The 25,645-nt window shown below is 34.5% G+C and overlaps 1 protein-coding gene across 1 annotated transcript; it reads left to right on the top strand.

The window, feature by feature from the left end:
* Positions 1-14,513: 14,513 nt before the first annotated feature.
* mrap2a (melanocortin 2 receptor accessory protein 2a) lies at positions 14,514-23,343 on the top strand. The gene is made up of 3 exons (XM_053495164.1): positions 14,514-14,913; positions 15,230-15,329; positions 22,841-23,343. The coding sequence occupies exons 1-3, from the start codon at positions 14,793-14,795 to the stop codon at positions 23,277-23,279; spliced, it is 660 nt and encodes a 219-aa protein (XP_053351139.1). The 5' UTR covers positions 14,514-14,792; the 3' UTR covers positions 23,280-23,343.
* The last annotated feature ends 2,302 nt before the right edge of the window (positions 23,344-25,645 follow it).

The following is a 25,645-nucleotide window of genomic DNA, read 5'->3' as shown; positions in this document are numbered from 1 at the left end:
TGATGGTGCCAGCTGTTTTTTATTTTATTTTATTTTTTTAATTCAGAGACCAGTGCAATACAACACTGTTAAAATCCTTTATAAAAATTAACAAACATACTGAACAAAAATAATCATTTATATAAACATTATCCCTGTAGGAGGAAGGAAATTTCTGAACTGTAGACGTTTTTTCATAAAAAAATATGTAATGATTTTTTTAAGGTTAACAAACATTTTGTAGGCGTGCTATGATATGTAAATGCATGGATTTAATTTTTTTTTTCTGTATTTTAGAGCCAATATCGTAAATGTAATTGTAAATGTAAGTGTATTGTAAATACGATGCATTATTTGGCAAAAAATCCCTGTTCCACCATTTTATAAATATGTCCTTACTTGCATAGGAATAGAGCTTATTCCCTAGAAGAACTTCGTAGGACCTAAAGCTTTCTGTGACTTTGAACTTGTTTTTATGAAACTGCTGAGATATTGTATTTGCTTTGGGTATTATGGCTCATTAATGTTCATGGACTACACTGTGTCTGTGGCACAGCAGTACCTCAGTGCATTTTGGCTTTGCAACTCACCAAATTAAAGCAGATGAATAGCTCACTGTTCTTATTAATGATTGGCACAAATTAAAGAAAGTTTCTATTAAAAAATCTTTAAAATGCATTAAGATTAGTGACTGAAACAAAAGGTCAGACTGTGTGGTTCAAGACAGTGGGGCACTTTTTGTTTTTCTCTTCTGATAGAATAATCATGAATAGGTAATATGAATAATAAAGATAAAACAGAAGAAGATAAAATCTTTGTTGTAACAACAATATGTAAAGCTCTTTAAATTACCATTGTGTATGAAATGTGCTATACAAATAAACTTGCCTTGCCTTGCCTAACAATGAATTTTACTTCCTCTGACAAACCACCAAATCACACCGCTTTAGTTCCTTTTGTCAGCCTGCATTATTGTTGAACACAAAACTTCAATTTGTTCTACTTGTTTTCTTTACATGTCTTTGGGAAAATGAGCTAAGATTCAGATTTTCTAAGTTTTATTCTCTAAGAACGAAACATGAAGCAATTCCCCCTTTACAAATCTCTATTGCCATACCTTAAAATTTCACTTTGTGTTTTGTAAATACCATGTCTAATATTAATGCCTGTTAACACATAACATGACAATTAATAAATTATTGTAGGGGGAACTGTTACTAAACATTAAATGGATATTTTGTTATTTAATTTGTAATTAATTTGTAAATAGTATATTCTAGAGCTAATTCCATTGATCCCAAACAATGTACATTAAAAGGCATGCTGTGAGATTTTTTTCCTGTACATTTATATCAATCATAGTGAATTATACAAATAATGTTTCATATATAAAAGCATTTTATTTAATGAATGTGGCTAGCTTTTAATACATAGTTTTGTTTGGTTAAAAAAAAATTATAGATAGACAATAGCTACTAATAAAACCAAAGATCAAAATCTGAAAATTTGATTCTGATATTCATGGTTTTTCCCTCTTAGCTAAGCAATAATAAAAGACTCTAAGGAAATTTTTCTTGTACAACTACAAAACAAACACCTTATACAGTGGGGAAAATAAGTATTTGATCCCCTACAGATTTTTCAAGTTTGCCCACTTACAAAGAAATGAAGGGTCTATAATTTTATCATAGGTTTATGGTAAAGGATTGAGACAGAATATCAACCAAAAATCCAGAAAAGACACATGATACAAATGTTATGAATTAAATTGTATTTCCACGAGGGAAATAAGTATTTAATCCCCAAGCAAAACATGACTAAGTACTTGGTAGAGAAACCCTTGCTGGAAAGCACAGTGGGAAGATGTTTCTTGTAGTCGTTTACCAGATTTGCACACATCTTGGGATGCATTTTGATCCACTATTCTTTACGGAGTTTCTCTAAATGTTTAAGGTTTCTTGCCTGTTGCTTGGCAACTCGAAGTTACAGCTCTCTCTTTTGAATTTTCTATTGGATTATGTTCTGAAGACTGGCTAGACCACTCCATGACCTTAAAGTGCTTATTCTTGAGCCACTCCTTAGTTGCTTTGGCAGTATGTTTGGGGTCATTTTCATGCTGAAAGACCCATCCACAACCCATCTTCAGGAGGTTCTCATCCAAAATTTTACAACACATGGCCTCATCCATTGGCCCCTCAGTGCAGCAAAGTCAATCTGTACCTTTAGCAGAGAAACAGCCCCAAAGCATAATGTTTCCACCTCCGTGCTTGACTGTAGGGACTGTGGTGTTATTACTGTCATAGTCAGCATTTTTCTTTCTCTGAAAACAGCGAGTCGAGTTAGTGACTAAGAGCTCAATTTTAGTTTCATCTGACCACAGCAGTTTATCCCAATCTTTCTCTGTTTATCAGCAAACCTCAGACGGGTCTGTACATGTGTCTTCTTGAGGAGGGGAAGTCTTGCTGCGCTGAAGGATTTCAATCTATGCAGGCGTATTGTGTTACCAATGGTTTGTTTGGTGACTGTGCTCCCAACTGCCTTGAGATCATTCACAAGCTGCTCCTGTGTAGTCCTGGGCTGGTCCCTCATTTTTCTCATGAGTATTTTTAGTCCATAAGGTGAAATCTTACATATAGGGCCATTAATGGTTACTTTGTATTTCTTCCATTTGTAAATAATCGCACCAGTAGTTGTCTCCTTCTCACCAAGCTTCTAGCTGATGGTCTTGTAGCCCATTCCAGCCTTGTGCAGGTCTAAAATCTTGTTTCTGACTTGTTTCAGAAAGCTCTTTGGTCTTGCCGATGGTGGTGAGGTTTGAATGGAAGGTAGAGATTTTTGTGCTTTTATACACGTACCACATTGTTGTTAGAAGCACCTTCTGCCGTCTGTAAGAGGCAGAATTATTGTTGGTTGGTAGAGAATCAAATACTTATTTTTCTCATTGAAATGCAACTTAATTCATAACATTTGTATTATGTGCTTTTTCTGGATTTTGGTTGATATTCTGTCTCAATCCTTTACCATAAACCTATGATAAAAATTATAGACCCTTCATTTTTTTGTAAGTGAGCAAACTTAGAAAATCTGTACTTATTTTCCCCCACTGTATTTATTATTGATCTTATAATAACATTGCCTTCTTATTTATTTGGAGACCTGCTTCCTGAAGAAGTACAAAGCAGCATATTCTGAAACATCATTGCAATTCAATGCATCAAATTATTGGGCTGCATCAAGCAAAGAAAACAATTAAAAGGATTTTAAATTACTGGAACTTGGTTAAGAACCTTTCAACATGAACGAAGCCAGTGCATATTTGGATCTGTCTCTAGGATTGTCATGCAGATAAGGGAACTAACATTCCAAGCAAAGAGCTATTTGAACTAACCAAGTTAATCAACCAACAATCAAAAAAAAAAAAAAAATTAATACAAGCTGGCATGATTTAAATTCACTTGGAGAAAAAAGTCCCTGCAAATCAATACAATTCTTCTGACTGATCACTTAAGATCATGTTTTTTCCCCTTAAATTTGTCAACTTCCTGTAGGTTTATAAAGGCCAAAGAACCAATAAGAGAACTAGTCAGTCTGTATTAGTCCAACCCCGTCCTCTCCACCCTTTAACACGGTACATAAACACATCTCATAGTGTCTGTTCATGTTTCTCACTGCGCACACACACACACACACACACACACACACACACACACACACACACACACACACACACACACACACACACACACACACACACACACACACAGACCTTTGCATTCAAATACGTCTTCAGCATGCACACAGGACTGATTTGTCTGTGGGTGACAGGGGCTTTGTTGCTGCCTCAATGTTTGGGTAAGTATTATTCCTCTTAAAAAAAAAATTCTGTCCGTTTTTTATTAATTTTTTTTAGCTTCAATGGTTGACTTCCTAAATTTATATAATAAATTAAGGGAAGTTGCTGACATAACAATTAACACTCTTGTTCCTTCAGGCTAAAAAGTTCCTTTAAAAATGCATTACAGCAAAAATTGTTCTAGAAGAGAGTTATTTAAGTTTAAAATTAAAATGGAAATTAAAATTCAAATAACTTAAATTAAATTATGTAATTAAGCAGGTGGTCAAAGACTGTAAGGGAATAAATCTGCGACTGATGAAAGCTGAAAAAATTGACTTTAATAACCTTAATTAAAATAAATATTATAATTAATAAAATAAACTTTTTTAATAACCATTTGTTTATGTTCAGTTTAGTATTCTGTTTACCAATAAAGACATAAGAAACTAGAATTGTTTCTATATTAATGTCAAAAATATCTGAAACTACTTTTGTGTGGTTTTTACTTTGCTGATTACTCAGAATTCAGCCACAATGAGATCCGCTGTTTTTTTTTATACAGCTACTAATATGCTCAAATAAATATGAGGGGAATTCAGGTTGACAGTTTATATTTTTTTGTGTTCATTCCAAATATTACATTCTAACAGAGTCTGCTTGCCTCAAAAAAAAAAAAAAAGAAATAATAATAATAATAAAAAAAAGTCTCATATTTGCTATGCATGTTAAACACATTGCCATCGAGGTACATACTATTTTTACATATCTCATTTTGCTTTAATTGCTCTTCGTAAAAGATCTATTCCCTTGTCATGCCGAAATGAATAGCTACCATAACAAAATCTTGTCTAAGCATGTGCAAGCACACCTACATGCACACAAACCTGCACACACATTCACACCAGAACAAGTACAGACAATCATCTAACAAATTTACACTGCTCATCTTGCTGTCTAAATGTGTTTTAGCTGCTAACCAAATATGTGTGCAAAAAAAGGGGGCTGTGTGCAGGTATTTACCCACTGTCTCAAAACCAGTCCAAGAACAATGAATGTAGCAACTCATCAAATTGCACAAGTGAGTTATTTCACACTGATTATATCAGAACTAGGGAAATTACTAAAAAAGCAGCGTGGCGGGCGTGCAAAATGGCTCTTTTCACTCATTCATAGCTGCCAGGAAAAAAAGCACTTTCTCTAGATATGGGCTGTAAATATGAGCTGCATTAAGGTAAGACTGTAGAATGTATCAAGATCATGTTGATACCCATTCTGTAGTTGAGCAAAACAGTGAGTTGTCAGGTTCAGTAACGGAAAATCCAATGACTGATATTACAAGATATTATACGGGTTCATCACAGTGTTTCAGTTGGTTGGATTTGGATAAATACTGCAATTTTATTAAGTGTCTTCTGCCAGGGTTTTTTTTTTTTTTTCTCCATTTATGCCATGACTTTTTTATAAATTTTCCCCCCAAATCAGTTCACATCAGGACAACATAAAATAACCAAGCTTCGTTTATCCTTAAGCAGTCTGCTCAGAAAATTAAAGATTTGACTTTTTAATGAAATAATGTCATTACTCCAAACTATTACACACACACACACACACACACACACACACACACACACACACACACACACACACATTCTGCTCTCCTCTCCGTTCTCTACAAACTCACTCTTCCTTCATACCCATGCCGATCTCAGGAGGCCATGAGACAGGGTACCAATCCATCACAGGGTGGACACACATACACACTCATTCACACACTATGAGCGTATTGGGACACCAATTAGCCTAATCTGCATGTCTTAGGACTGTGGCAGGAAAACAAAGCGTGGAGAGAACATGCAAACTCCATGCACACATCAAGTGCGACAGCCCCTAACCACTAAGGCACTGTGCCACCATCTCTACATACTGTACATTTCTACATGATTTCCTTCTAAGTGTTTGTTTCTCCCATTTTTACAGGTTCTACAGATAGTAGTGCTTATGAATATGACTCTGTGACGCCAACTGATGACTATGCAGATTACACCTTTCTCTATGAATCTGTTGGTATGCCAAGATATAATCAATCTAATAATTAAATAAAATTTAATGGATTTTATAAATAATTTCTTTCCTGTTAACATTACTAAGGTTTTACTTTACAGATTATACATCCACTATAGATTATGATATGTATGAAACTCCCAATAGAGGCATTAAACCTGTGGTAAAAGAAGAAGGAGTCTCTAGTGGAATGAGCCAAATAAATGATGAGGTAATTAAATAGATGCATATATAGATGAAATTATAGTACACTGACTATGATAGTACATAGTGATTTAAAAATATGCTTGTAATTTGTACTGTAAACTCTGTAGAAAATGTATAATAATTATAAAAAATGTCAAACAATGTTAACAGACGGTAACAGTTTCAGCTGAAATTTTCCATGTTTGTATTGGTAACTAACCCTGCTCTTTGGCTGCATGATGCTATGTGTTTAGGCATGTTCTCTTTGGGGCATTCCAGGATCCTATTTCATACTGAGAACATACATTTATTTGCACATTTTTAGTTGAACGATGTTGAACGAGAACTAGTTTAGGGGATTAACAGCGACCGTTCTTTTACCTTTAATTTTATATTTGTAAAATAATTTGCTACCTACAGTATATTGGTTTGCTTCTACTTCGGTATTATGAGATGTTTTGCCTAGCTCTATGTAACAGTAATTCCAACTAACCCGCATCATTTTCAGGAGAGTAATGCTTATGCATCCACTATATAAACATATTTGTCAAACTGGTTTTATATAGGAAAGGATACATACTTTTAATTTTTTAACGGGCAGTTTGAGATTTAACCACCTTAATGCTTAATGCCTAATGCTAGAATTAACATACTTTTCTTGACTATCAGGTATCAACAGTGTGTAGATACTATGCAGTAGGACTGGCACTTATAGTACAACGATTCTGCCAACAAACATAACTGGGATTGTTACACACACCGGCTAAACAAAGGTGGGTTAAACTATGACATTTTTGTATGTATGCTGACATAAAAAAGGGAAACACAAGGAAACAATGGACCATTGCTACAGTGTGAAAAAAATATATCTTTTTTTTTTTTTATTCTTTATAGGGCTGGATTTTAAAGCACTGCAGGATGCCATTTCAGATGTGCAAGCAGATTGACATTTTCTTCCAATAACGCACTGGTTTCTCTTTTCCTTTTTTCCTTTTGCTGTTCATTTTGATCTGTGTAACCTTCATGACATATAGACTGTAGCATGTGGTGCATTAGTGAAATATACAGTACATTGGCTACAACGGCCATAGAAATGTGCTGAACACTTACTGTTACTCATGCATAATTCACCGATATTGTACGCAGGCCACATAGGCATCATTATGTATCCTCATGAGCCTTGTTTTTTAACCAAATACCAGAGATACAACTTAAAGTAGAGTTCCAGTTGTTGAAACTCCATGAAATAAAATATAGGGTACATATAATAAAAAAAGAATTTAGCAATTTTACTTCTATTTGTCGTTTTTTCCAATTCTGAAATTAACTGCAACTAATAGTAATATATTTTCTAAAATAAAAATGGTTACAGAACATTGGAGCATCAAATGTTTAATTTCGTAAACACCAGACTCTCATTTTGTTTTTCTATGTAAATGAAATACAGTTGGGTATAGAGAGATTGATTTACATTGATGAAGGAATGATTTGATTTACAATTGTGGTCTCGCCCCTCAGGTGTGTGTGGAGTTTGCATGTTCTTCCTGTACTTCATGGGTTTCCTCTAAGTACGCCGGTTTTCTTTCAGACATGAAGATTTGGCTAATTAGCATTTCCAAATTGCCTGTACTATGTGAGTGAGTGTGTGAGTGAATGTGTACTTGCATGCTCTGTGATGGCTTGGCCCTCTGTCCAGGGGGTACCCTGCCTCAACCCCACAATTTGTGGGGTTCTTATTTTCTTACAAAAAGTGTTGGTTCATGTGTTATGTTAATGTCCCCTAAGAGTAAAAAACAAAATATCCAGACTAGGAAACTTAAATTACAAGGTTGTGGTAAAAATAATTTTTTTTAATTTCTTTTGATTTTAAATATTTCACATCCTGCCCCCAGGATAGATTTACCACTCTTGCCTTCGCACATTGGTGAGTTTTAATTAATTCACCTCAAAGGATTTATTAGAATACTGTATGTATTCTAGGATTAAGTAACTTTATGGACTGGGTTCGATTCCTGGCCAGGCTCAATTCCTGTCTCTGTGTGCATGGAGTCTGCATGTTCCCCCTGTGCTTGGTGGGTTTCCACTGGGTACTCCGGTTTCCTCCCACAGTCCAAAGACATATAGATTAGGCTAATTGGCATTCCCAAATTGCCCGTAGTGTGTGAATGAGTGTGTGAGAGTGTGCATGTGTGTGTGTCCTGCGATGGATTGGCTCTCTGTCCTGTGCCCTAAGCCTTCTGGGATAGGCTCCAGGTCACCACGACCCTGAATACAGGATAAAGCGGTATAGAAGATGAGTGAGTGAGTAAGAAAGTCATGTTTTATCTTGTTTTGAACTGGTGACTTGAGCACAGCAACCATTCTTTCTGATTTTATATGAAATTCTAGACACGTTTAAAAACAACCTCTGTACTTTTGTCCAATTTGTCACAAAAATAGCAGCACACTTTAGCTGAAAGACTTGGTTTTGTCTGAAACTTTCAGGCCTTTAATATTCTAACTATTTTAGGAGTTTTCTATCAACAATTAAAAAAGAAAATAACAACAACAACAACAATAATAATAATAATAATAATAATAATAATAATAATAATAATAATAATAATAATAATGCATTTTATTTATATAGGCACCTTTCTGGTAACCCAAAGTTTCCTTCCAGATCAAACCCAGGATGAATTAAAAAGATAAAAACATAGTTTTATAAAATTGTACTTTACCTTCTATTTAATGAAATAGCATATAAATGTGCAATGCCAAATATTTGCAATTACTATATTGTGATTGTGCCTGCTGTGCCTATGTTCATTTGCAGATGTTCATTTGAAGAATTTTCATATATCCTAATTGCCGATGGCTTTTCACACACATACGCGCATACACACATATACGTGCACACACACACACACACACACACACACACACACACACACACACACACACAGTTAAGTGTCAAACACGTGTCTCACTGTTCATGCTAACCAACAGCTCAGATGATGAAAAGTGGTTTCCATGGAAGCATATTGATTTAATTACAGTAGAGAGAAACAGCAAGAGTACAACGTAACATCACTGCCTGTATCTATTAAAAGCAACCAAAAAAAAAACAACAACTCCTAAAAGACTTTCTTTTGAAAGACATATTATTACTGTCACAGATTGCAGACACTAAAACTTGTATGTATCGTTCAAATAATATTATGTTGACTTTGGTAAAGGAAAACAACATATTCTTACCTTCAGTACATGGACATTTTAGATTTAGAAGCATTCATCCCTTCAAGTTATAAGATGAAAAAAAACTTTCATCAACCTATTTGCTTTTGGGGATAGTCATTATTTACAGCCCAATTTAGTCTCTGTGCGATGTTTGATTTACTCTTTAGTCTAGATAAAAAAAATGCATGCAGCAGTAGGCAAATTTGTGGAGGTATACAGAACAGTGTGGAAGAGGTACACAGGTGAACACAGCGCACTATGCAAGCAGTCAAAACAAGCCCTGATCCTGGAGATGCAGAGAAGAATATTTTCCCACAGACGATACAGAGTAAATAAACCTACACTAATTTACTGAAATGTTGAATTGTAACATTCTTAAGCCACCATATAGACCTATAGTAGACCCCTCTTGGCTCTTGGGCACAAATTCTTAGAGCAACCCTAAAATATAGTTGAAATTAGTTGCAGAAGATCTCAACTACAAGCTTTTACAGTAACCAATAAGAGACCAACTCTATATTACCAACACTGGTTTGAGATGGGATGCTCAGCAAAAGGCCTTATGAATGTGATGATCAAAGGTGTCCTTTTAGACATATAGGGTATACAATAAATTAAATATCCAAATATCAATCCAAAAATTTGAATACAAATTATAGAAATCCTGCAGAGATAGAAATTATAGATTTACTATAATTTATTTATATTTGGTAGAATATATTAATGCCTATACTTTATTTTATCATTTCTTGGCATTTTCTTCACCAAGCTTGTAAATTGGAAAGGAAATGAACTAACAGCATTAAGCAAATATAGAGTACACTCATGTAAAATACAATTATTACACATCAATATAGAACAAATTAATAAAAATCAATTATTTTAACATGTTTCAATAAATCAATATTAATCCTGCAGTGACATTTTTTTTCAAATCTTTTTTATGGTATGAATTTCTTTTGGACACACAATAGCCTTTCAATGTAAAAAAAGGAAGAAAAAAAAGAGCGAGAACTAACAGCTCTAATTAGGTCAAAGAAACCTTCAATTTGCATTCATGACTGGTTTCATTTTACAATACACTGCATTTTGCATTGAGACAACCATGCATGTATAGCACAAAAATTTCATATTTCTGGCATTTGGATGCTTTATCAGTGATAATTAAGTAAAATAGCACTGATACCAAACCTTTATTTGACCTCAAGGACAAAGTCTCTGTCTTCCTGTTTATCAATAATATTTATATCCATCACAATATGAGAAAAAAAATCATAGTGATGTTCCCTAGTTGTCTGTTAATCCTCTCCCTGAGGTGCTTCTTTTTAATCTTCTCTGCTGTAGCTAGAACACATTCAGGTGAGAACAAAACTCAGAATTCGGCAGAACACCTTTCTCAAGAGATCTAACCTATTCAATGACAAATGGACGACAAAAGGTGCAAATTTGGACAAACGTCGGGGCAACATTATTAATACCTTTTTAATTTTTTTTTTATGTTTTCTTTAACTTTATGTACTTACTTTAGATATCTTGCCTCATAAATGTGGTACTAAGTTTGTCAACTTTTGTATTGTCCATGATAATCTCAGGACAGGGAGAAAAATACATTTTACACCCACAATTTCTTTTGTGAAACATCATAATTTGCATTTTTAAATCCAAACAAATGCTCTGCTGGGAACCTTTTGCCATAGTAATCATATACAGTAGATGTTACTTTAACATGTATTATCTATCTTCAGTACAGTACATTGTTGCAGATCAAGAACTCCAGTAGCTCCCTTCAGCGGGATAACGCATCCTGTCACATTGTAAAATTTGTTCAGGAATAGTTTGAGTACCATGAGAGATGAAGACCTGAGAGATGTGCTTGACAAACAATTTTGATCCTAACTCACAACTTACAGGACTTAATGGTTCTGCTGCTAACGTCTTGATGCTATATACTACAAAACACCTTCAAATATCTTGTGGCGTCTTAATGGGTCTGTAATGTATTTTTGGTGGTGTAAAGTACAAAATATAACTTAGAACTACCAGATTATTCTAATTGCTTGTTCTATCCATCATCATCAAAGCTGACCTACGTAGTTGTACTTTTTAACTACTTTTTCTTTATAAAAGTCCTTCTATGATTTGTCACAACAAAAGTATGTCCAAATATTAAAATTATACAATTTGCACTTTGGCTTTTTGAAACTGAAAACACTGATGAATAAAAATGCCCCAAATAAATCCATGCTTGCATTTTAATATGGACAAGTGAGTCCAATAGAATAAAAATTGCTTTTGCCACTTTCTCAGAAACACTCCTGCTTAACCAGAGAGCCAAGACATCATATCAGGAAATAGCTTCCTGTTATCCGCTTTCAAGTAGCTGCATAAAGAAGCCATAAAGGTGTGCATGTTCACCCTCCCTGGCTATACATTTAAAGCCTAAGAGACAATATTATACTTGAAAGTGAGCACTGTGAGGGCAGTTCAATTATGCCTACAGAGATAGCTAATATTTTTTTTTTCTGGATAAGAAAAGCATTTATTTTAAAATAGCATAAGCATAAGATTTGAAATACTAATTATAACTTACAAGATTTGTCCTCCCTTCTGGCTTAATAAATCATGTTGCTGATCTGTGTTGTGAATTGCCAATTAGGGTGATCTGTTTAGCCTGCTGTTTGTTCTTTAGTAATGAATACAGATCTGACTAAGTCACGAGGCAATCTCACACATAACTCATGAGATACTGTGTCACACACCAAGCTTTAGCACACTGACTCTGATTAGTCTTTTCCAGCAGGAGGTGGAAGGAGGGATGTGGCAATAGCAAAATGAGGGTGACACCACCTAGCCATGCACATGACTATGCAGATTTTATTGATGGTGTATTATTTATTCTAGTTTGACAATAATCAAAGGATTCATTGAGGTATAAATTTCAAAGGAGTAATTGACCTTTCATAGCTGACTTATTTTTTTTGTCTTAAAATTTTTCTATTATATTCGTAAATTTCATGACTGGCAAAAGATGAACTAGTGATATTGGACATGTGAAATGGACAATGAAAACAATGACTTTTTTAAATGTAAAAGAAATAAAATGGCGTGTGCTGTTATAGGAAGATATTCAATGCTCTTATACAAAGTGAAAGTGGAGAGGCTATAGTCATTCCCTTAACAGTCTATATATTTTTCTTTCTAGTGAAGTTCGGTGGTGGCGTGATGGTTGATGATAGATTTGCACCTCCAGTTTCCTCCGGTTTCCTCCCCTATCCAAAGACATGCAGATTAAATTTATTGGCATTACAAAACTGGACAAGGTTGTGTGAACACACATGTGAATTGTGACCGGTTGTCCAAGAAGGGTCGTAAATTGTGAATAAATATAATGGTAATAACTATTGGCCTTCAAAGTCCCTAGTTGGATTACAGAGATTACTAGATGAATGGACTGAAGTTCATAAGACAAATAACAGGCAAACGAAAAGTTTGTCAGTTTCATAATGTGACAGAGAAACAAGGAAGCCAAAATTTTGTAGGCTCTTCAGTAACTTATTCACTAACTTACAGACAAAATACTGATACTGGAGACATTTTTTTTTTATAAATGTTCAAAAAATCTTACAGAAAATTTCACTATATAACAACAACTGTTTGCCTTCTTTGTAACATATCCCTTTTAAAAATACATATATTATTAGAATTATATTGTGTGGATCATTTGGCATATAAGTTGTATGATAATTTATTAGTATTACTGATTTAACATAGAACTGTGATAAAACAAAATAATAAAAAAAAATCAACACCTACTGTACTAATCAGTCAGATTCCAGAATTCTGCAGTGTTGTGATATAATTTTATGAACTTCTAAGGCATTTTGCACCCTTTTGTCACACCATAGGCTTCAAAGACAGTGCCATTCAATACGCTAACTAACTTTCATGGTTACAGAGTTTCGAAAATGTTGCATTGAAGTTGCAAAAATATCTCCTATTCACAAACATTTTGATTGAATGCTTTGCAATCTGCAAGCTTTTTAGAATCCATTATATGGCCCAAATTATGCAAAAACCTGACTATCATATTAGTGACGTGCAGGGCCAATAAATATTATTCTGTGGCCATGACTTACTAAGGTGTGGGAGGATATCATTATGCACATTTGCTACTTACTGTATTACTATATTGAAAAGTAAAAAATGTAATCATTGACAACAACCAAAAGGAGCAGGTTTCTGTAACAAGTCACTTTTGCAATGCGCCACTAATGAAGACAAACCACTAACATCAGTTTAAGTGAAATAATGAATCTTGCATATAAATTTACAGTATATAATATAATGTCAAGACACTAAAACAACTTTTTAATAATTTTAATGGACACAACACCTAGCATGTTGACATATAACCATTAGTATAAATGACCGATTACCTTTATTATCACTGGCACACAGAATAACACTATGAAGCCACTTGCCCTGTTAAGTTGTGGCCATACATGTCATAGTATGTCACTGGCACATGTTACTGTATATGAATTCATTCCCACATGCTATTAAATCATGGCCACTAAATAGTATCCCATTCCCATGCTTCATATGTATATTTCCAAATGTCACCATAGGGACTCCGTACATTCATATGAGCTTGACTGAACACCCAAATCCAGATTTAGCCCCACCTTTGCTGGTATAAAACCTTCCCTGTTCAGGGCAGACTTTCCACTAGAATTCTGAATGTGTGAATGTGGATGCTTTTCCCGTTCAGCCACAATAGCATCAGTGAGGTTGGGCACCGAGGTCTGGTACAATCTCGGTTTCCCATTTCTTGGAGATGTCCAGTGGGGTTGAGGTGAAGACTCCATACAGGACACTTCTGTACAGTTCTTTTATACTGACCTTAACAAACCCATGTCTTCATGGAGCTTGCTTTTGTGCACATGGGTATTGTAGCTAATCCTGGAAAAGGGTAGGGATGCTTACCTTTAGGGAAGGGATGTTAAATCTAAAGCACACAAAGGAATCCTATTGTTGTGGCAACAGTTGGGGAAGAAGGAGTGCTGTAGGTATGATGGTCTGGTGTCCGCATACTTTTGGACATATGATGTTTCATGAAGCCAGAACATTCGATTCCTTCGCGCTTCCCAAATCTCGTTTCTCGAAAGATTCGTTCAGAAAGAATCGATTCGCGCGCGAGTCCTTCACGACGATTGTAGCGGTGTTGAGCAGAGCTGCGTCGGGGCAGAGCGAGCACAGCACCGAGCCGCGGGATTCCTCTCACCCGCGCGGATCCGCTTCGGGATTTTAGGGGATGGATTTACACAGCAGATTTGGTTTATCATATGCTGGAAAACTGCGTGTGTATTCTTTGTTATTCGCATCCCCGTTGTAAAGGCAGATGAACACACTGTCAGAAACCAAACACTACGCGTCCTATTTTATGACGGATTTGCGCCCGTACTAGAACTAGATTCCTTCAGTCCTGCCCCGTTATTACACAGTTAGAGAGATGCCTGTACTACAGCACCCAAACGCTACTGCTGGCGTTTTGCACACTGATTATGAATGGAGATACGAATACTACGATGAAGAGGAGCCGGTTTCCTTTGAGGGACTCAGGGCGCACAAATGTAAGTCATGCCTTCTTTTAACTGTGAACGGAGTTTTAGCCTTAATTCTGATTTTCAAATCTAAGATCAGACACCTTCTGTTACAGTTTCGTGATTTAAATAGTAGCATTCTCGTGGTTTCAATGTGTTATGTGTGTGTGTGTGTTTGTGTGTGTGGCCACAATCTCAGAGCTGTATAAAACAATAGACCTGCACATTCATGCAATCAGATCCAACATCCATAGTAAACATTGAACAGCTCTAATAACAATAAACTGAAATTGATCACTTCTTAACATTTCCATCAAAGATGCTTAAATTCAGTTTTATGTTACAGATTCCATTGTAATTGGCTTCTGGGTGGGTCTTGCAGTGTTTGTCATTTTCATGTTCTTCGTGCTTACTCTTCTAACCAAGACAGGAGCTCCGCATCCAGAGTAAGTCGCACCTCCAGCACTAGTAAATGCTTAAACCAATTCAATCCCAGGAACGTGCCTCATTAAAATGCATTGAACACTAATCACAGTTAAGAGAGGTAGTTACCCATTTATGTTAATAACCATCTTATTCATAATTGTTTGCTTTGTGTCCCCTATACTTGCTTCATTATCTGCTCGTGGTCATGTGTCTTCATGTATAATGTTGTGAAAAAGTGTTGTACACAGTACATATTTGGTTATACAGTACATGTGTTGTACTGTATAACCAAAATTTGCTTGAGTTGAGGTAGAGTGCAGAATTCATGCGATTATGGGAAGTTGTCTTTTTTATGAGCTCCAGGATGAGTGGTCATTCTGCTCATTGTTTGTGGGTAATGGCTCTCACCATGGTTCACTCCAAAAGAGCCCCATAGCCTTTGAAATGGCTTTATAACCCTTCCCAGATTGATACAAGTCAATTACCTTTTTCCTCATCTCTTCTGGACATAAACTTCACGGCACTGTATATGTGTTTGTGAACTGCCTCTTACATTTACAGTACATTTAGGCATTTGGCACAGCGACTTTAAAAAAAAATCTCATTATACATCTGAGCAGTTAATGGTTAAGGGCCTTGCTTAAGGTCCCAGCAGTGGCAACCTGGTACAGTAGTCGTAGGGTTTGAGCTTCTTATTAGCCGTCTATTAGCTGTTAGTTTTCATTAATGCGATTAAAAAAATCTCAGCTGTACAGCAAAGAAAATGAAAGAATTAAATGTTCAGATCACACCCGAATAGAAGTCAATCTGCAGTAAAACCACTATCCCTGCCTTATCAACCAGCTGCAGAGCTTTAAAGATTTGACATTTATAACTGATGATACTGTACATATGCAAACAAAGAACCTACATCAAACCAACATAAAATGTGAAGTCTTGTGACAGAAAGCAAAGCAAGCAAATTAAGGTTTTCATATATAAGAGGACAATAGTGTTTAAAATTATATATTTTTGCTCATTAATTTTATTTAATTGCTGACTCAAGTGATGACTCATCCTTTTCTTTGGGATAATATGCATGCAATCCTTTAATACGTTTGGAATGCATAAAAGAAGTATTACTAGAACATGGATAAGCAGGATTATAGAATTCAAGGGCATGTTATATAACAGGGTGCTCCAAAAGTCTGCATACCTTGGGAAATTATTATCCAGCTATGAGTTATATTTCAATATGTTCTCCTTTAATTAAAAGCTCTTTTGTCTTATGATATATCTGGGGAAAAAGTCTATATACCTATAAGTCTTTAACTCTATATAAAGTATGTATAGTAAAAGTTTTTAAAGACATATTTATGGGGACTTTTTAAACACCTGGTGCATAATTTTAAATAGTTTAATTGAATATGTTCAAGTTTTATTTAAAAAAACATACTTTGCATATTACCTATTTTTACATATTAATTCCATTAAATGTAATAAATTGTTTGTCCTTCAACACTCCATTGTATTAATATGGTTATAGAAGCCCATAATGTTAGGCAAGTGGGGATTGTACAGAGTTCAGTTTGATTGAGGCCAGGACCCTGCACAGATGTGTTTTTACGCACCATCATGGCAACTAATGTCTTTATGGACCTCACTCTGCACACAGGAGCACTGTCCTTCTTCAACATATTTGGCTCTATAGTGGAGGGAAATCTACAGCATACACTACTACACTGCATTTAGATACTTATGCGGGTATGTTGGTCAGGGATGCGTTAAGTTTGCGTGTTCTCCCTATGCTTTTTATAGCCCAGTGACATTCGGATTAGGCTAATTGGTGTTTCTAGAAACTCTTTTGAACCAAAGAATGATCACAGTGAATGAACAAGTACAGTAGGCAATGTTTGAAGAATAGAGCTACGCTAGAAGCACCTAAAAGGCCTAGAATAGTGTTTGGAGGAATAAACCAAAGACTAGCATGTCTGACAATTAGGCATATGTTAATTTCCATTTATTTATATTAGCACATGTAAAAACATTTATAATTATTGATAACAAGTAAAGCAAAGCAGATTATAACCGATGCTTCCTGACAATATCAAAATGACGACCTGCATTATCCTTCCACATTATAAGGAACATCGTAAAACAGCTCATGGTGTTATGCTTATGACTGAGTATCTTTACCTTGTACAGGGAAAGTACTGTATTAGCTAAATTGAGTCCAGTGTGCCTTAAATTTGTGCAATCACAGGACAGTAAAGTTGCCAGGGTTCTAAACATTACCAGGAGTCACTTTGCAATTCAGGACATTTTGTGCTTATTTTTATTAATGAGGTTTCCATATACTGTCATGCATGTTTAGGTCAGGTGCACTTGCGCTTGCTATTAAGAATACGGTACAAACACAATATTGTACTTCATTATATTGAACATAAAACTCATGCAACTCAGCATGTGGAGTTTATTGTTAGTAGGAACCAACATATAAAAAGATAAATAAAATATACTATGTTGCTCTATAATTGATAACTTATATGTAGTATACATTTAATTTCATTTCAGTATAAGTATCCCTGTTCATATTTTGCTCTGAAAAAAATACAGTAATTGTATAAGTGCATCCCTAATTAAAGAAAAACTTGCTTACTCTGGGGCAATTAATCTAGAGTTGATGATGCCTATTTTATTGTTTCATTTGCTGTTCAAAGTAATCTTATACATTTTCTATAAGGCTGAAGTCCAGTGGCACTGAACATCAAAGTGTTCTAGTGTGTAATTATTTTTGTCGAACAAGACTCACACAGACTGAGTCTTCTGCACCCTTCACTCATCATTGTGAAATGTGGGAGTGTAATCTCAGGGTCTGGCACACAACTGACTCTTCACTTCTGTATCTACACTAATAAGATGTTCCCTTTATACAGCCCTAACACTCAGTGTTGCATCAAGCAGTAGAAAATGATGCAAAAAACACTGAATGCATTCAGACATTTTATTTATTTTTAATGAATAAAAGCAACCTATCCTTCACACACTGATGAAGACCAGATACAAGAAAAGCAGGAAATCACCCTGCGGTGATGCAGAAAGCCTATCCAACAACTAATGATGTCTGCACTACAAGCTTCTAGCAAAGATGTTAATTATGATTAAAAATATGCATGAATTCAATGCATGTCTGTGATTTTTGTTGACAGAATCACAAAATATGTTTCATATGAATTAAAAAAGTTTGTATGATACATTTATTTTTATACCACAAAGTTGCGTATCGAGTCTAACTGTTTACAATGTGTTTATTTTCTAAAACAGAATCAGAATCAGGTTTCATTTGCCAAGTATGTTGACACACAAAGAATTAGATTTTGGCAGTTTGTGGCTGTTTGTAGGTACGCAAGATTCTATAACTGTACAGATTAAGCAAAGACCAAAAAAAAAAAAAAAAAACAGTACAGCTTCAACAGTAGTACATAATATGTTAGTTGATGCTTTGGCCATATACACTGATTAGCCATAACATTACAAACTTAAAACATTATGCCTAATATTGTGTGGGTTCCCCTTGTGTTATCTGGGCAGCTCTGACCCCTTTAATGCATCCACAAGGACTCTAAATGTGTCTTCTGGCGCATTTGGTATCAGGACATTAGCAGAAGCTCCTTTAAGTGCTCGATTGGATTAAGATCTAGGGAATTTTTTGGTCCTATTTAACAACCTTGAACTCTTGGTCTGCCATGTCCCTTGTTTTTATTCTGTCCTGGCCAGCTTTAATATTTTTCAGCAATTTGTGCTGCACTGGCTTTTCTGTGGGATTGGAATAGATGGGTTGGCCTTTGCACCCACAGGCATAGATGTTCCCTGGGTGCCTATGACCCTGGTTTATAATTGGTAATCATTTTTAATGTTATGTGGTGTTAATGCTATGGTTTATTGATGTGTGAGCAAACGTTCAAGAACAAGTCTATTTAAACGTCTGTTTAAACATCGTAGACATACTGTACAACATGCCTTCATTTATCACAATGAGAATATCATCTCCCTTATTTACATGAACTTTCTTAAAATATTACACACCATCAATCAAAAGTTTGGACACACCTTTTTTTTGCTTTTATTATTTTTAACATCATACATTAATACTGAAGACAATGTAAAAAAACCCCAGGAGAAATAAAGAAAAAACACTGAATAAAAATTTCTGTGTCCAAACTTGCATTGGTACTAAAAGCGGTACTGTATATACAGCAAACAGCCTAAATCAGGTTTACAGCATAGTTGATGTATTTTTATAAAAGGTTGCAATTTCTAAGAAGAAAAAATAATATTACAAAGGATTAGTGTTGGTGTGAGAAAATGTTAAAATTGTGGGACTGTATACAAATAGGAAATAGCAGATCAAATTACATTTCAAGATAAAAAGCTATAATAAGAAAATAAAAGTAAATTGCTGTTTTCTTTTTCTCTGGGAATCTGAAATAAACCCTTCTTCCATCACAGCCTCACACTGCCAGCTTAGTGCTATGCTTTTAACTCTCATGAATTTCAATTTCTTAAAATTTTGTAGCAATAACACATTATACCAATTTCACTGAACAAACTACATTTGTCCAAGATTATAGAGAAGGGGAAAAAAAAAAAGATCATCACTGAGGCTGAGTTAAAGATGCTGCTCTCCAAGGTCACAATAGATAGAAACATACTTTAATCAGAAAACCAAGCCAATGTGATGTCTTTGACCCCAGTACTTCTCAGTCTGTTTAGGGCTTTAGGCTTTAGCTTGTTCAATAAATATTATATTTGAGCACAATATTAATTGGTTCCCAAAGCAGACAGAACACTATTAAAAAGTTTCAAAGTGGCTAAGGCACAGTTCTAACCTGTCACAAAACCAGACTATCCTGATGAAATACTGTGCCTGATTTCTCAAGCTAAAAGATTTCTACATAGTTTCTACATGATTATTATCATAGGTTTGTGTGTTTATGTACAGCATTCATCGTATTTATTCCTGTAACCAGAGTGCACTCTATCAAAAACATATCATTTAATAGTTCACTGGGGCAGACACTAAGAATAATATTGAGAATATTTAGTAAAACACATTAAAAGTGGCTTAAAGATAAAATATATCTCACTTAATAAACCCAACTACCTTTTATGGTCTACTATCAATAGTTCCATTAAGACATCTTTTTTTTTTTTTTCTCAGTTGGCAGACATTGGCGCTGAAGGAAAGGAAACAGGGTCTGCAGCTGGATTAGAATATAAGTGCAAGGCACTGGTATTTGGACCATTACAGTTACTGTAGAGTACATAAAAACATTTCCAGACTTTATCAATTGCTGATTGAAAATGTCAGTCCTATGAGTAACCAAAATGCCATATGGTCCAAATGACAAATGTATAGTCCAAAGGCTGTATTTGATTAAATATACTATACTATACTGTATACTATAATTAATTACTGATTGTAATTAAATATACTAAATTCTGTTTAATGAGTTTAATATACGCAAACCAATTTTTACCATTATTTATTTATGTTCAACTCATACAATGATTTGGGAATATTCAATGTAATCACATTGTGTGATTAACATGAAATTAATCAATCATCATATAGATCTTTACACAGAGTTTGTTAAAGAAATAATAGGCTGGTAATTTCAGGAAGAAATGGCTCTTCAGCAAGACTTAATTTTAATGATTCCTAGCAAGTTCTCATAAAGGACCATGTCCTTCCTTTTTCATATGCTGAAAATGGAAGGACATGCTCTTTTATGAGAAAACAAACTAAAATCACCTTAAAGCACTTGCAGACTTGCTCTAGAGAAGTGCTTATTTTACATCTGTAATGTATGAGAGTGCACAGATGCAGTTTAAACCTTTAAACCAGTAAGGCAAACAGTGGTAACTTAAAACCAAAAATCTGCTTCATGCAGTAAAATAAATTGTTTATTAAAATGTAAAAATGGATTTATTTATATCCGAGAAAATTTATTTACAAGATTATACACATTTCCATTAAGTAGTTTAAGAAATAATCAATAATGAATATATTAAATTAATTACTAATTTAGCAGTTACATGAAGAATAAAGGTGAAGCTAATCATATATGCACTTATTCATTGACTAATGATTTTTTTTTCACCACTATCTGATAGGATAATGTGTTTTAACCCTGATGTGACATTATAGCAAAGCGTGAAATACAAAATTTAAATGTTGTAAATTAGACATTTCTCCTAAATTGCTCAAGCTTTGTGGATATATCATGAGGTGTTTAAACCTTTACATATGATTAAACTGGCCTACGACATCAGAAAAAGGAAAGATTTTAATACATTAATAAACATATTTTAACACTTTATTCCTGTTATTACTGTTGTTGTAGCAGTATTCAGCATTTTTCTCTTTTTTTGTCCTGATTTTTTTTAAAAGCTCAAAGACTGTTTAGATAACAGCACATATATAAATCTATAAGTCTTTTTTGGCTTTACGTTATCATACCCTGTCTAGGAACAGTAGGTACAATATGAAGGTAATGTTTAACAAGAACATATTAATAAAAACCTAATTACTACTGTCTGTATATGAGTCAAGCTGTTATGAAAGATGAGTCCACACCTCTGATTTAAGAATTTAATAGGACTGTCGAACAGCACTGTTAGATGAGCAATATTTCTTAATCGAAGAAATGTAAGATATAGTTTAGATGTCTGGGTCTGTGTTTTGTGAAACAGCAGTCTGCCATTACATGTGAAAATGTGATATACTGTATGAATTTGACGAAAGTCATATTATAGTGAAGGTTGGTATCTTGTTAATGCTGGGGTGTATGAAGAAATAATTTATATTGTGTGCCATATAAATTACTTTCACTCTTTCATTATTATTATTATTATTATTATTATTATTATTATTATTTATTTATTTATTTATTTTTATTGTTAATATTATTTATTCATGTGCGCACACTAACCATACACTTTATTAGGAACATCTGTATAGTTGATACAAAGCCCGTATAAGCCCGATGCAAAAAATCATGCAGATAAAGGTCAAGAACTACCAGCAAAGAGTTAATGGTCACAACAGACACCAGAATAAATTTGTATGTGGCACGGGTGTTGGTATGAAATGGGCAGGTTTGATTTTATAAACGTCTAATATCCAAAGATTTTTTACACACAAAATCAATCAAGTGATTAAAGTATTTTAACCTACTTCTAGTATCTAATGCTATTTCTAAAATAGACAATACTTTTGTGGCACAATATTTTGACTTTTGTCACCTTTGGGGAAAATAATCTGCCAAATGAAATTAATTTATTAGATGCAGTATAATTATATACAGCATGCCAACTGGTTTTCTAAGAATGCCTATATTTCTCAATTCATTGTTTTGGGCTATTTTATGTAGATTTATGACATATAGTATAATGCCAATTTATGTAATTGTGTTCATATTTTGTATATATATTATATATTTTATACCAATATGTGAAATACTTAATCTCAATATCATTGCTTACACAGGAGTGCTGAACCTTGTGAAGATTGCGTTCATCTGACTAGCTGTGTTGAAGAACTAGGGCGTCCTAGGGAGTCAGAAAACACCAGAGCTGGTTTACCTCGACCCTTACTGGAGGAGTCTCGCTTTCTCTTTAACTGCTACATTAATGAAGAAGAGCAGGCAGGAGAACGGGCCTTCAGCCAAAGCCGCAGAGCTCAAACCCAACCAAACAGCGGTGAACTGAGTGGCCGGGTGAAAACTGGTGGCCCTGTTGGTCTGAATGCACAGCTGGACATGATGGAAGATAACGAAGAAGCTTTTCTTGCTCATTTCAACATCCCAAACTTTGTGAACTCTGAACTTAGCTCCACACTGGGTGAAGATGATTTACTGCTGAGTGATCCACCTATAATAATGGAAAGTGAATCTCATTGTCACAGTACCAGTCACATTAGAGACTAAACACAATATATTTGTCATATAATTTAATCTGGCATTTGGACTGAAACATGGCAAAGGAATGAGTCTGCAGAAAGTTCATGAATAGTTTTTGTAAATGATTCATAGACAGAAAATTAAGCGCACTAAAATTTTTCTCAGAATCCTGTTGAGCAGAGTGAAGGGATCAGATAAATACCAAATACTTTTAAAACTATAATTCTGATGGGGGATATATGTCATTGGTAACTGTATCAAATACATTTTTCCCAAACATATTGTTGAACTCTATAGTAACAAGCAGCACATTGAATATTTTTTACATAATGCTCTTATCTAATTCATTATCTAACATGTTTTTTTGTTGCTTATGTGCTGTATTTTTGTAAAGACTAAATAAAAATGGATTAATCTCACTGAACGTCATTAAGCTATTTTAAATGTTGCACTGCAAATTCATTGATATATGATATATGAATGCTAGTTTTCTGTGTACTGATGTGCATATTTTGATCATTCATGAAGAGTAAAGCTCCTTCTGCCACAGCTTATTTGCATTTGCATTCCTGACACCCACTACAGTCTAGAAAGGGGTGAAAAAAACTACTAAATGGCAAGAAAAAAGGAAGTGTAGGTTATTTTACATACTTCTATGCTAATAAAGCATTTAGTAGAGTAAAAGAGATATGCCAAATCAAAAGACAAATTACAGATGCAAATTACGTGTAAATTAAATGAGGTCGAAAGAAACGGGTGTGTCATTCAAATAGAGAGGGAATAAAAAAATCTACACTAACACATGTCACACAGGGAAACTGCTATTTCTTATTTCATGTGTCTTGGTTGACATTCTGACAACTGCTGAACATAGTTAAAATGTTATAAGAAGATAGTCTTTAAACCTACTTATAAGCACAAAAAGTGTTACTACATAGCTTACAACTTACTGTCTCAGGCTGCTTAAAGATACATTTTAAATTTGGTTGTTTATGTAAGTACCCCAGCAGCAACCTCATTTCCCCTCTTGGCTGTTCCAACCACTCAGCATTCAGCATCTTCAGTATACTAATCACTGGCCTGATCATCTGTCATTATCTGTACCTGTTTCATGCCTTGAGTTAGATGATTTTTTTTTATGCCTGAATGATTCATAGGTCACTTTGTGGCTTAACAAACAAACGAACAAAAAATCCTCTGTACTAGTCAGGTACAAGGACTGGACTAAAAAAACAAGAGGAAAAAAACTAGCTTAAAATATGAACCCTAAAAAAAAAAAGATCAGATTATAACTTTTGATTAAATGCTCATGAGAGGAGAAAATACTTTTTGAATCTAAATCATTGTCATAACAACATAATCACTTAAATTTCTTTATGTTTAACTGCAAAACCAATTCTTAATTCTTTGAGTATTGTATTGGAAACACAAGCTACAGTTAGCATATGCTTAGAATATTTCATCAATCTGTTTGAAATCATTTGGAATTGAGATTCCAATTTACTGTATATGATTACACGGACACTGATCTGATTAGATGTTTATACATCCTTTCCAATAAATTCCACCTTCTGCTTTATGCTTGGCTACCAGAATTCAGTCAGTGATGACTGGTTAGATACATTTTGTAACATTTGAAATGGCGCGTTAGTCTTCTGTTAGTCTTGAGTAGTGCAGTGTTTGTCCAGAATCCTGCCTTGTTAATGGAGACCTTTTTTCATTTCACCCAAAGTTATGGCCTGTTCTGCCCAAGTCATGCCTTAGCCATGTTCTGCTCTGCCTCAGACACACCCTTGCCTGGTTTTAAAAAGGACTGTGCTTGCTGTGCACCTTATAGAAACAAGCTGTACAAAATGATGTTAAAGTGCCCTGTGGTACAGATATGTAGTTTTTTTTTTTTTTTTATAATTTCCTGCATGACTACAATATCTGCTCTCTATCTGCTTGGGATTTAATTTCAGCATGAGAAAACAGGAAAGAACTTGTAGTACATGCTTTAAAAAAAAATGTTCATTTTAGTTCAAATTAATCTTCGTGACTAAGTAAATTACTGTAATAAGGTTAAATGATTAAAAAGTTACCAATAGACTGGTAGAAGAGCATTTTACAATCTAGGCATTATTTTATATCTGATTATAACGTCTTTTTTGATCATTACTGTAACAGATGTCATTTGTGAGCCTGAAATATTGTTTTTTTTTTGCTAAAAGTAATCTTTGAAGACTTTTCTGTGAATCAGGCAGGTTTTCATTATACTGTACAAATCATGAGGAATTCACTACAGTGAGTAGCCATTGGTGGTGTTGGAATAGCTAGGCATGACAATAGATAGCTTAATTTAACAAAACAAAATCTATTTAAAAGATGGTAACATGTCTGCTTGTAGCCAAACT

This window comes from Clarias gariepinus, chromosome 4 (assembly GCF_024256425.1).
Source record: "Clarias gariepinus isolate MV-2021 ecotype Netherlands chromosome 4, CGAR_prim_01v2, whole genome shotgun sequence".
NCBI classification, from domain to species: domain Eukaryota; kingdom Metazoa; phylum Chordata; class Actinopteri; order Siluriformes; family Clariidae; genus Clarias; species Clarias gariepinus.
Note: the sequence above shows the minus strand (reverse complement) of the source record. Positions and strands in the feature narration are given on the sequence as shown.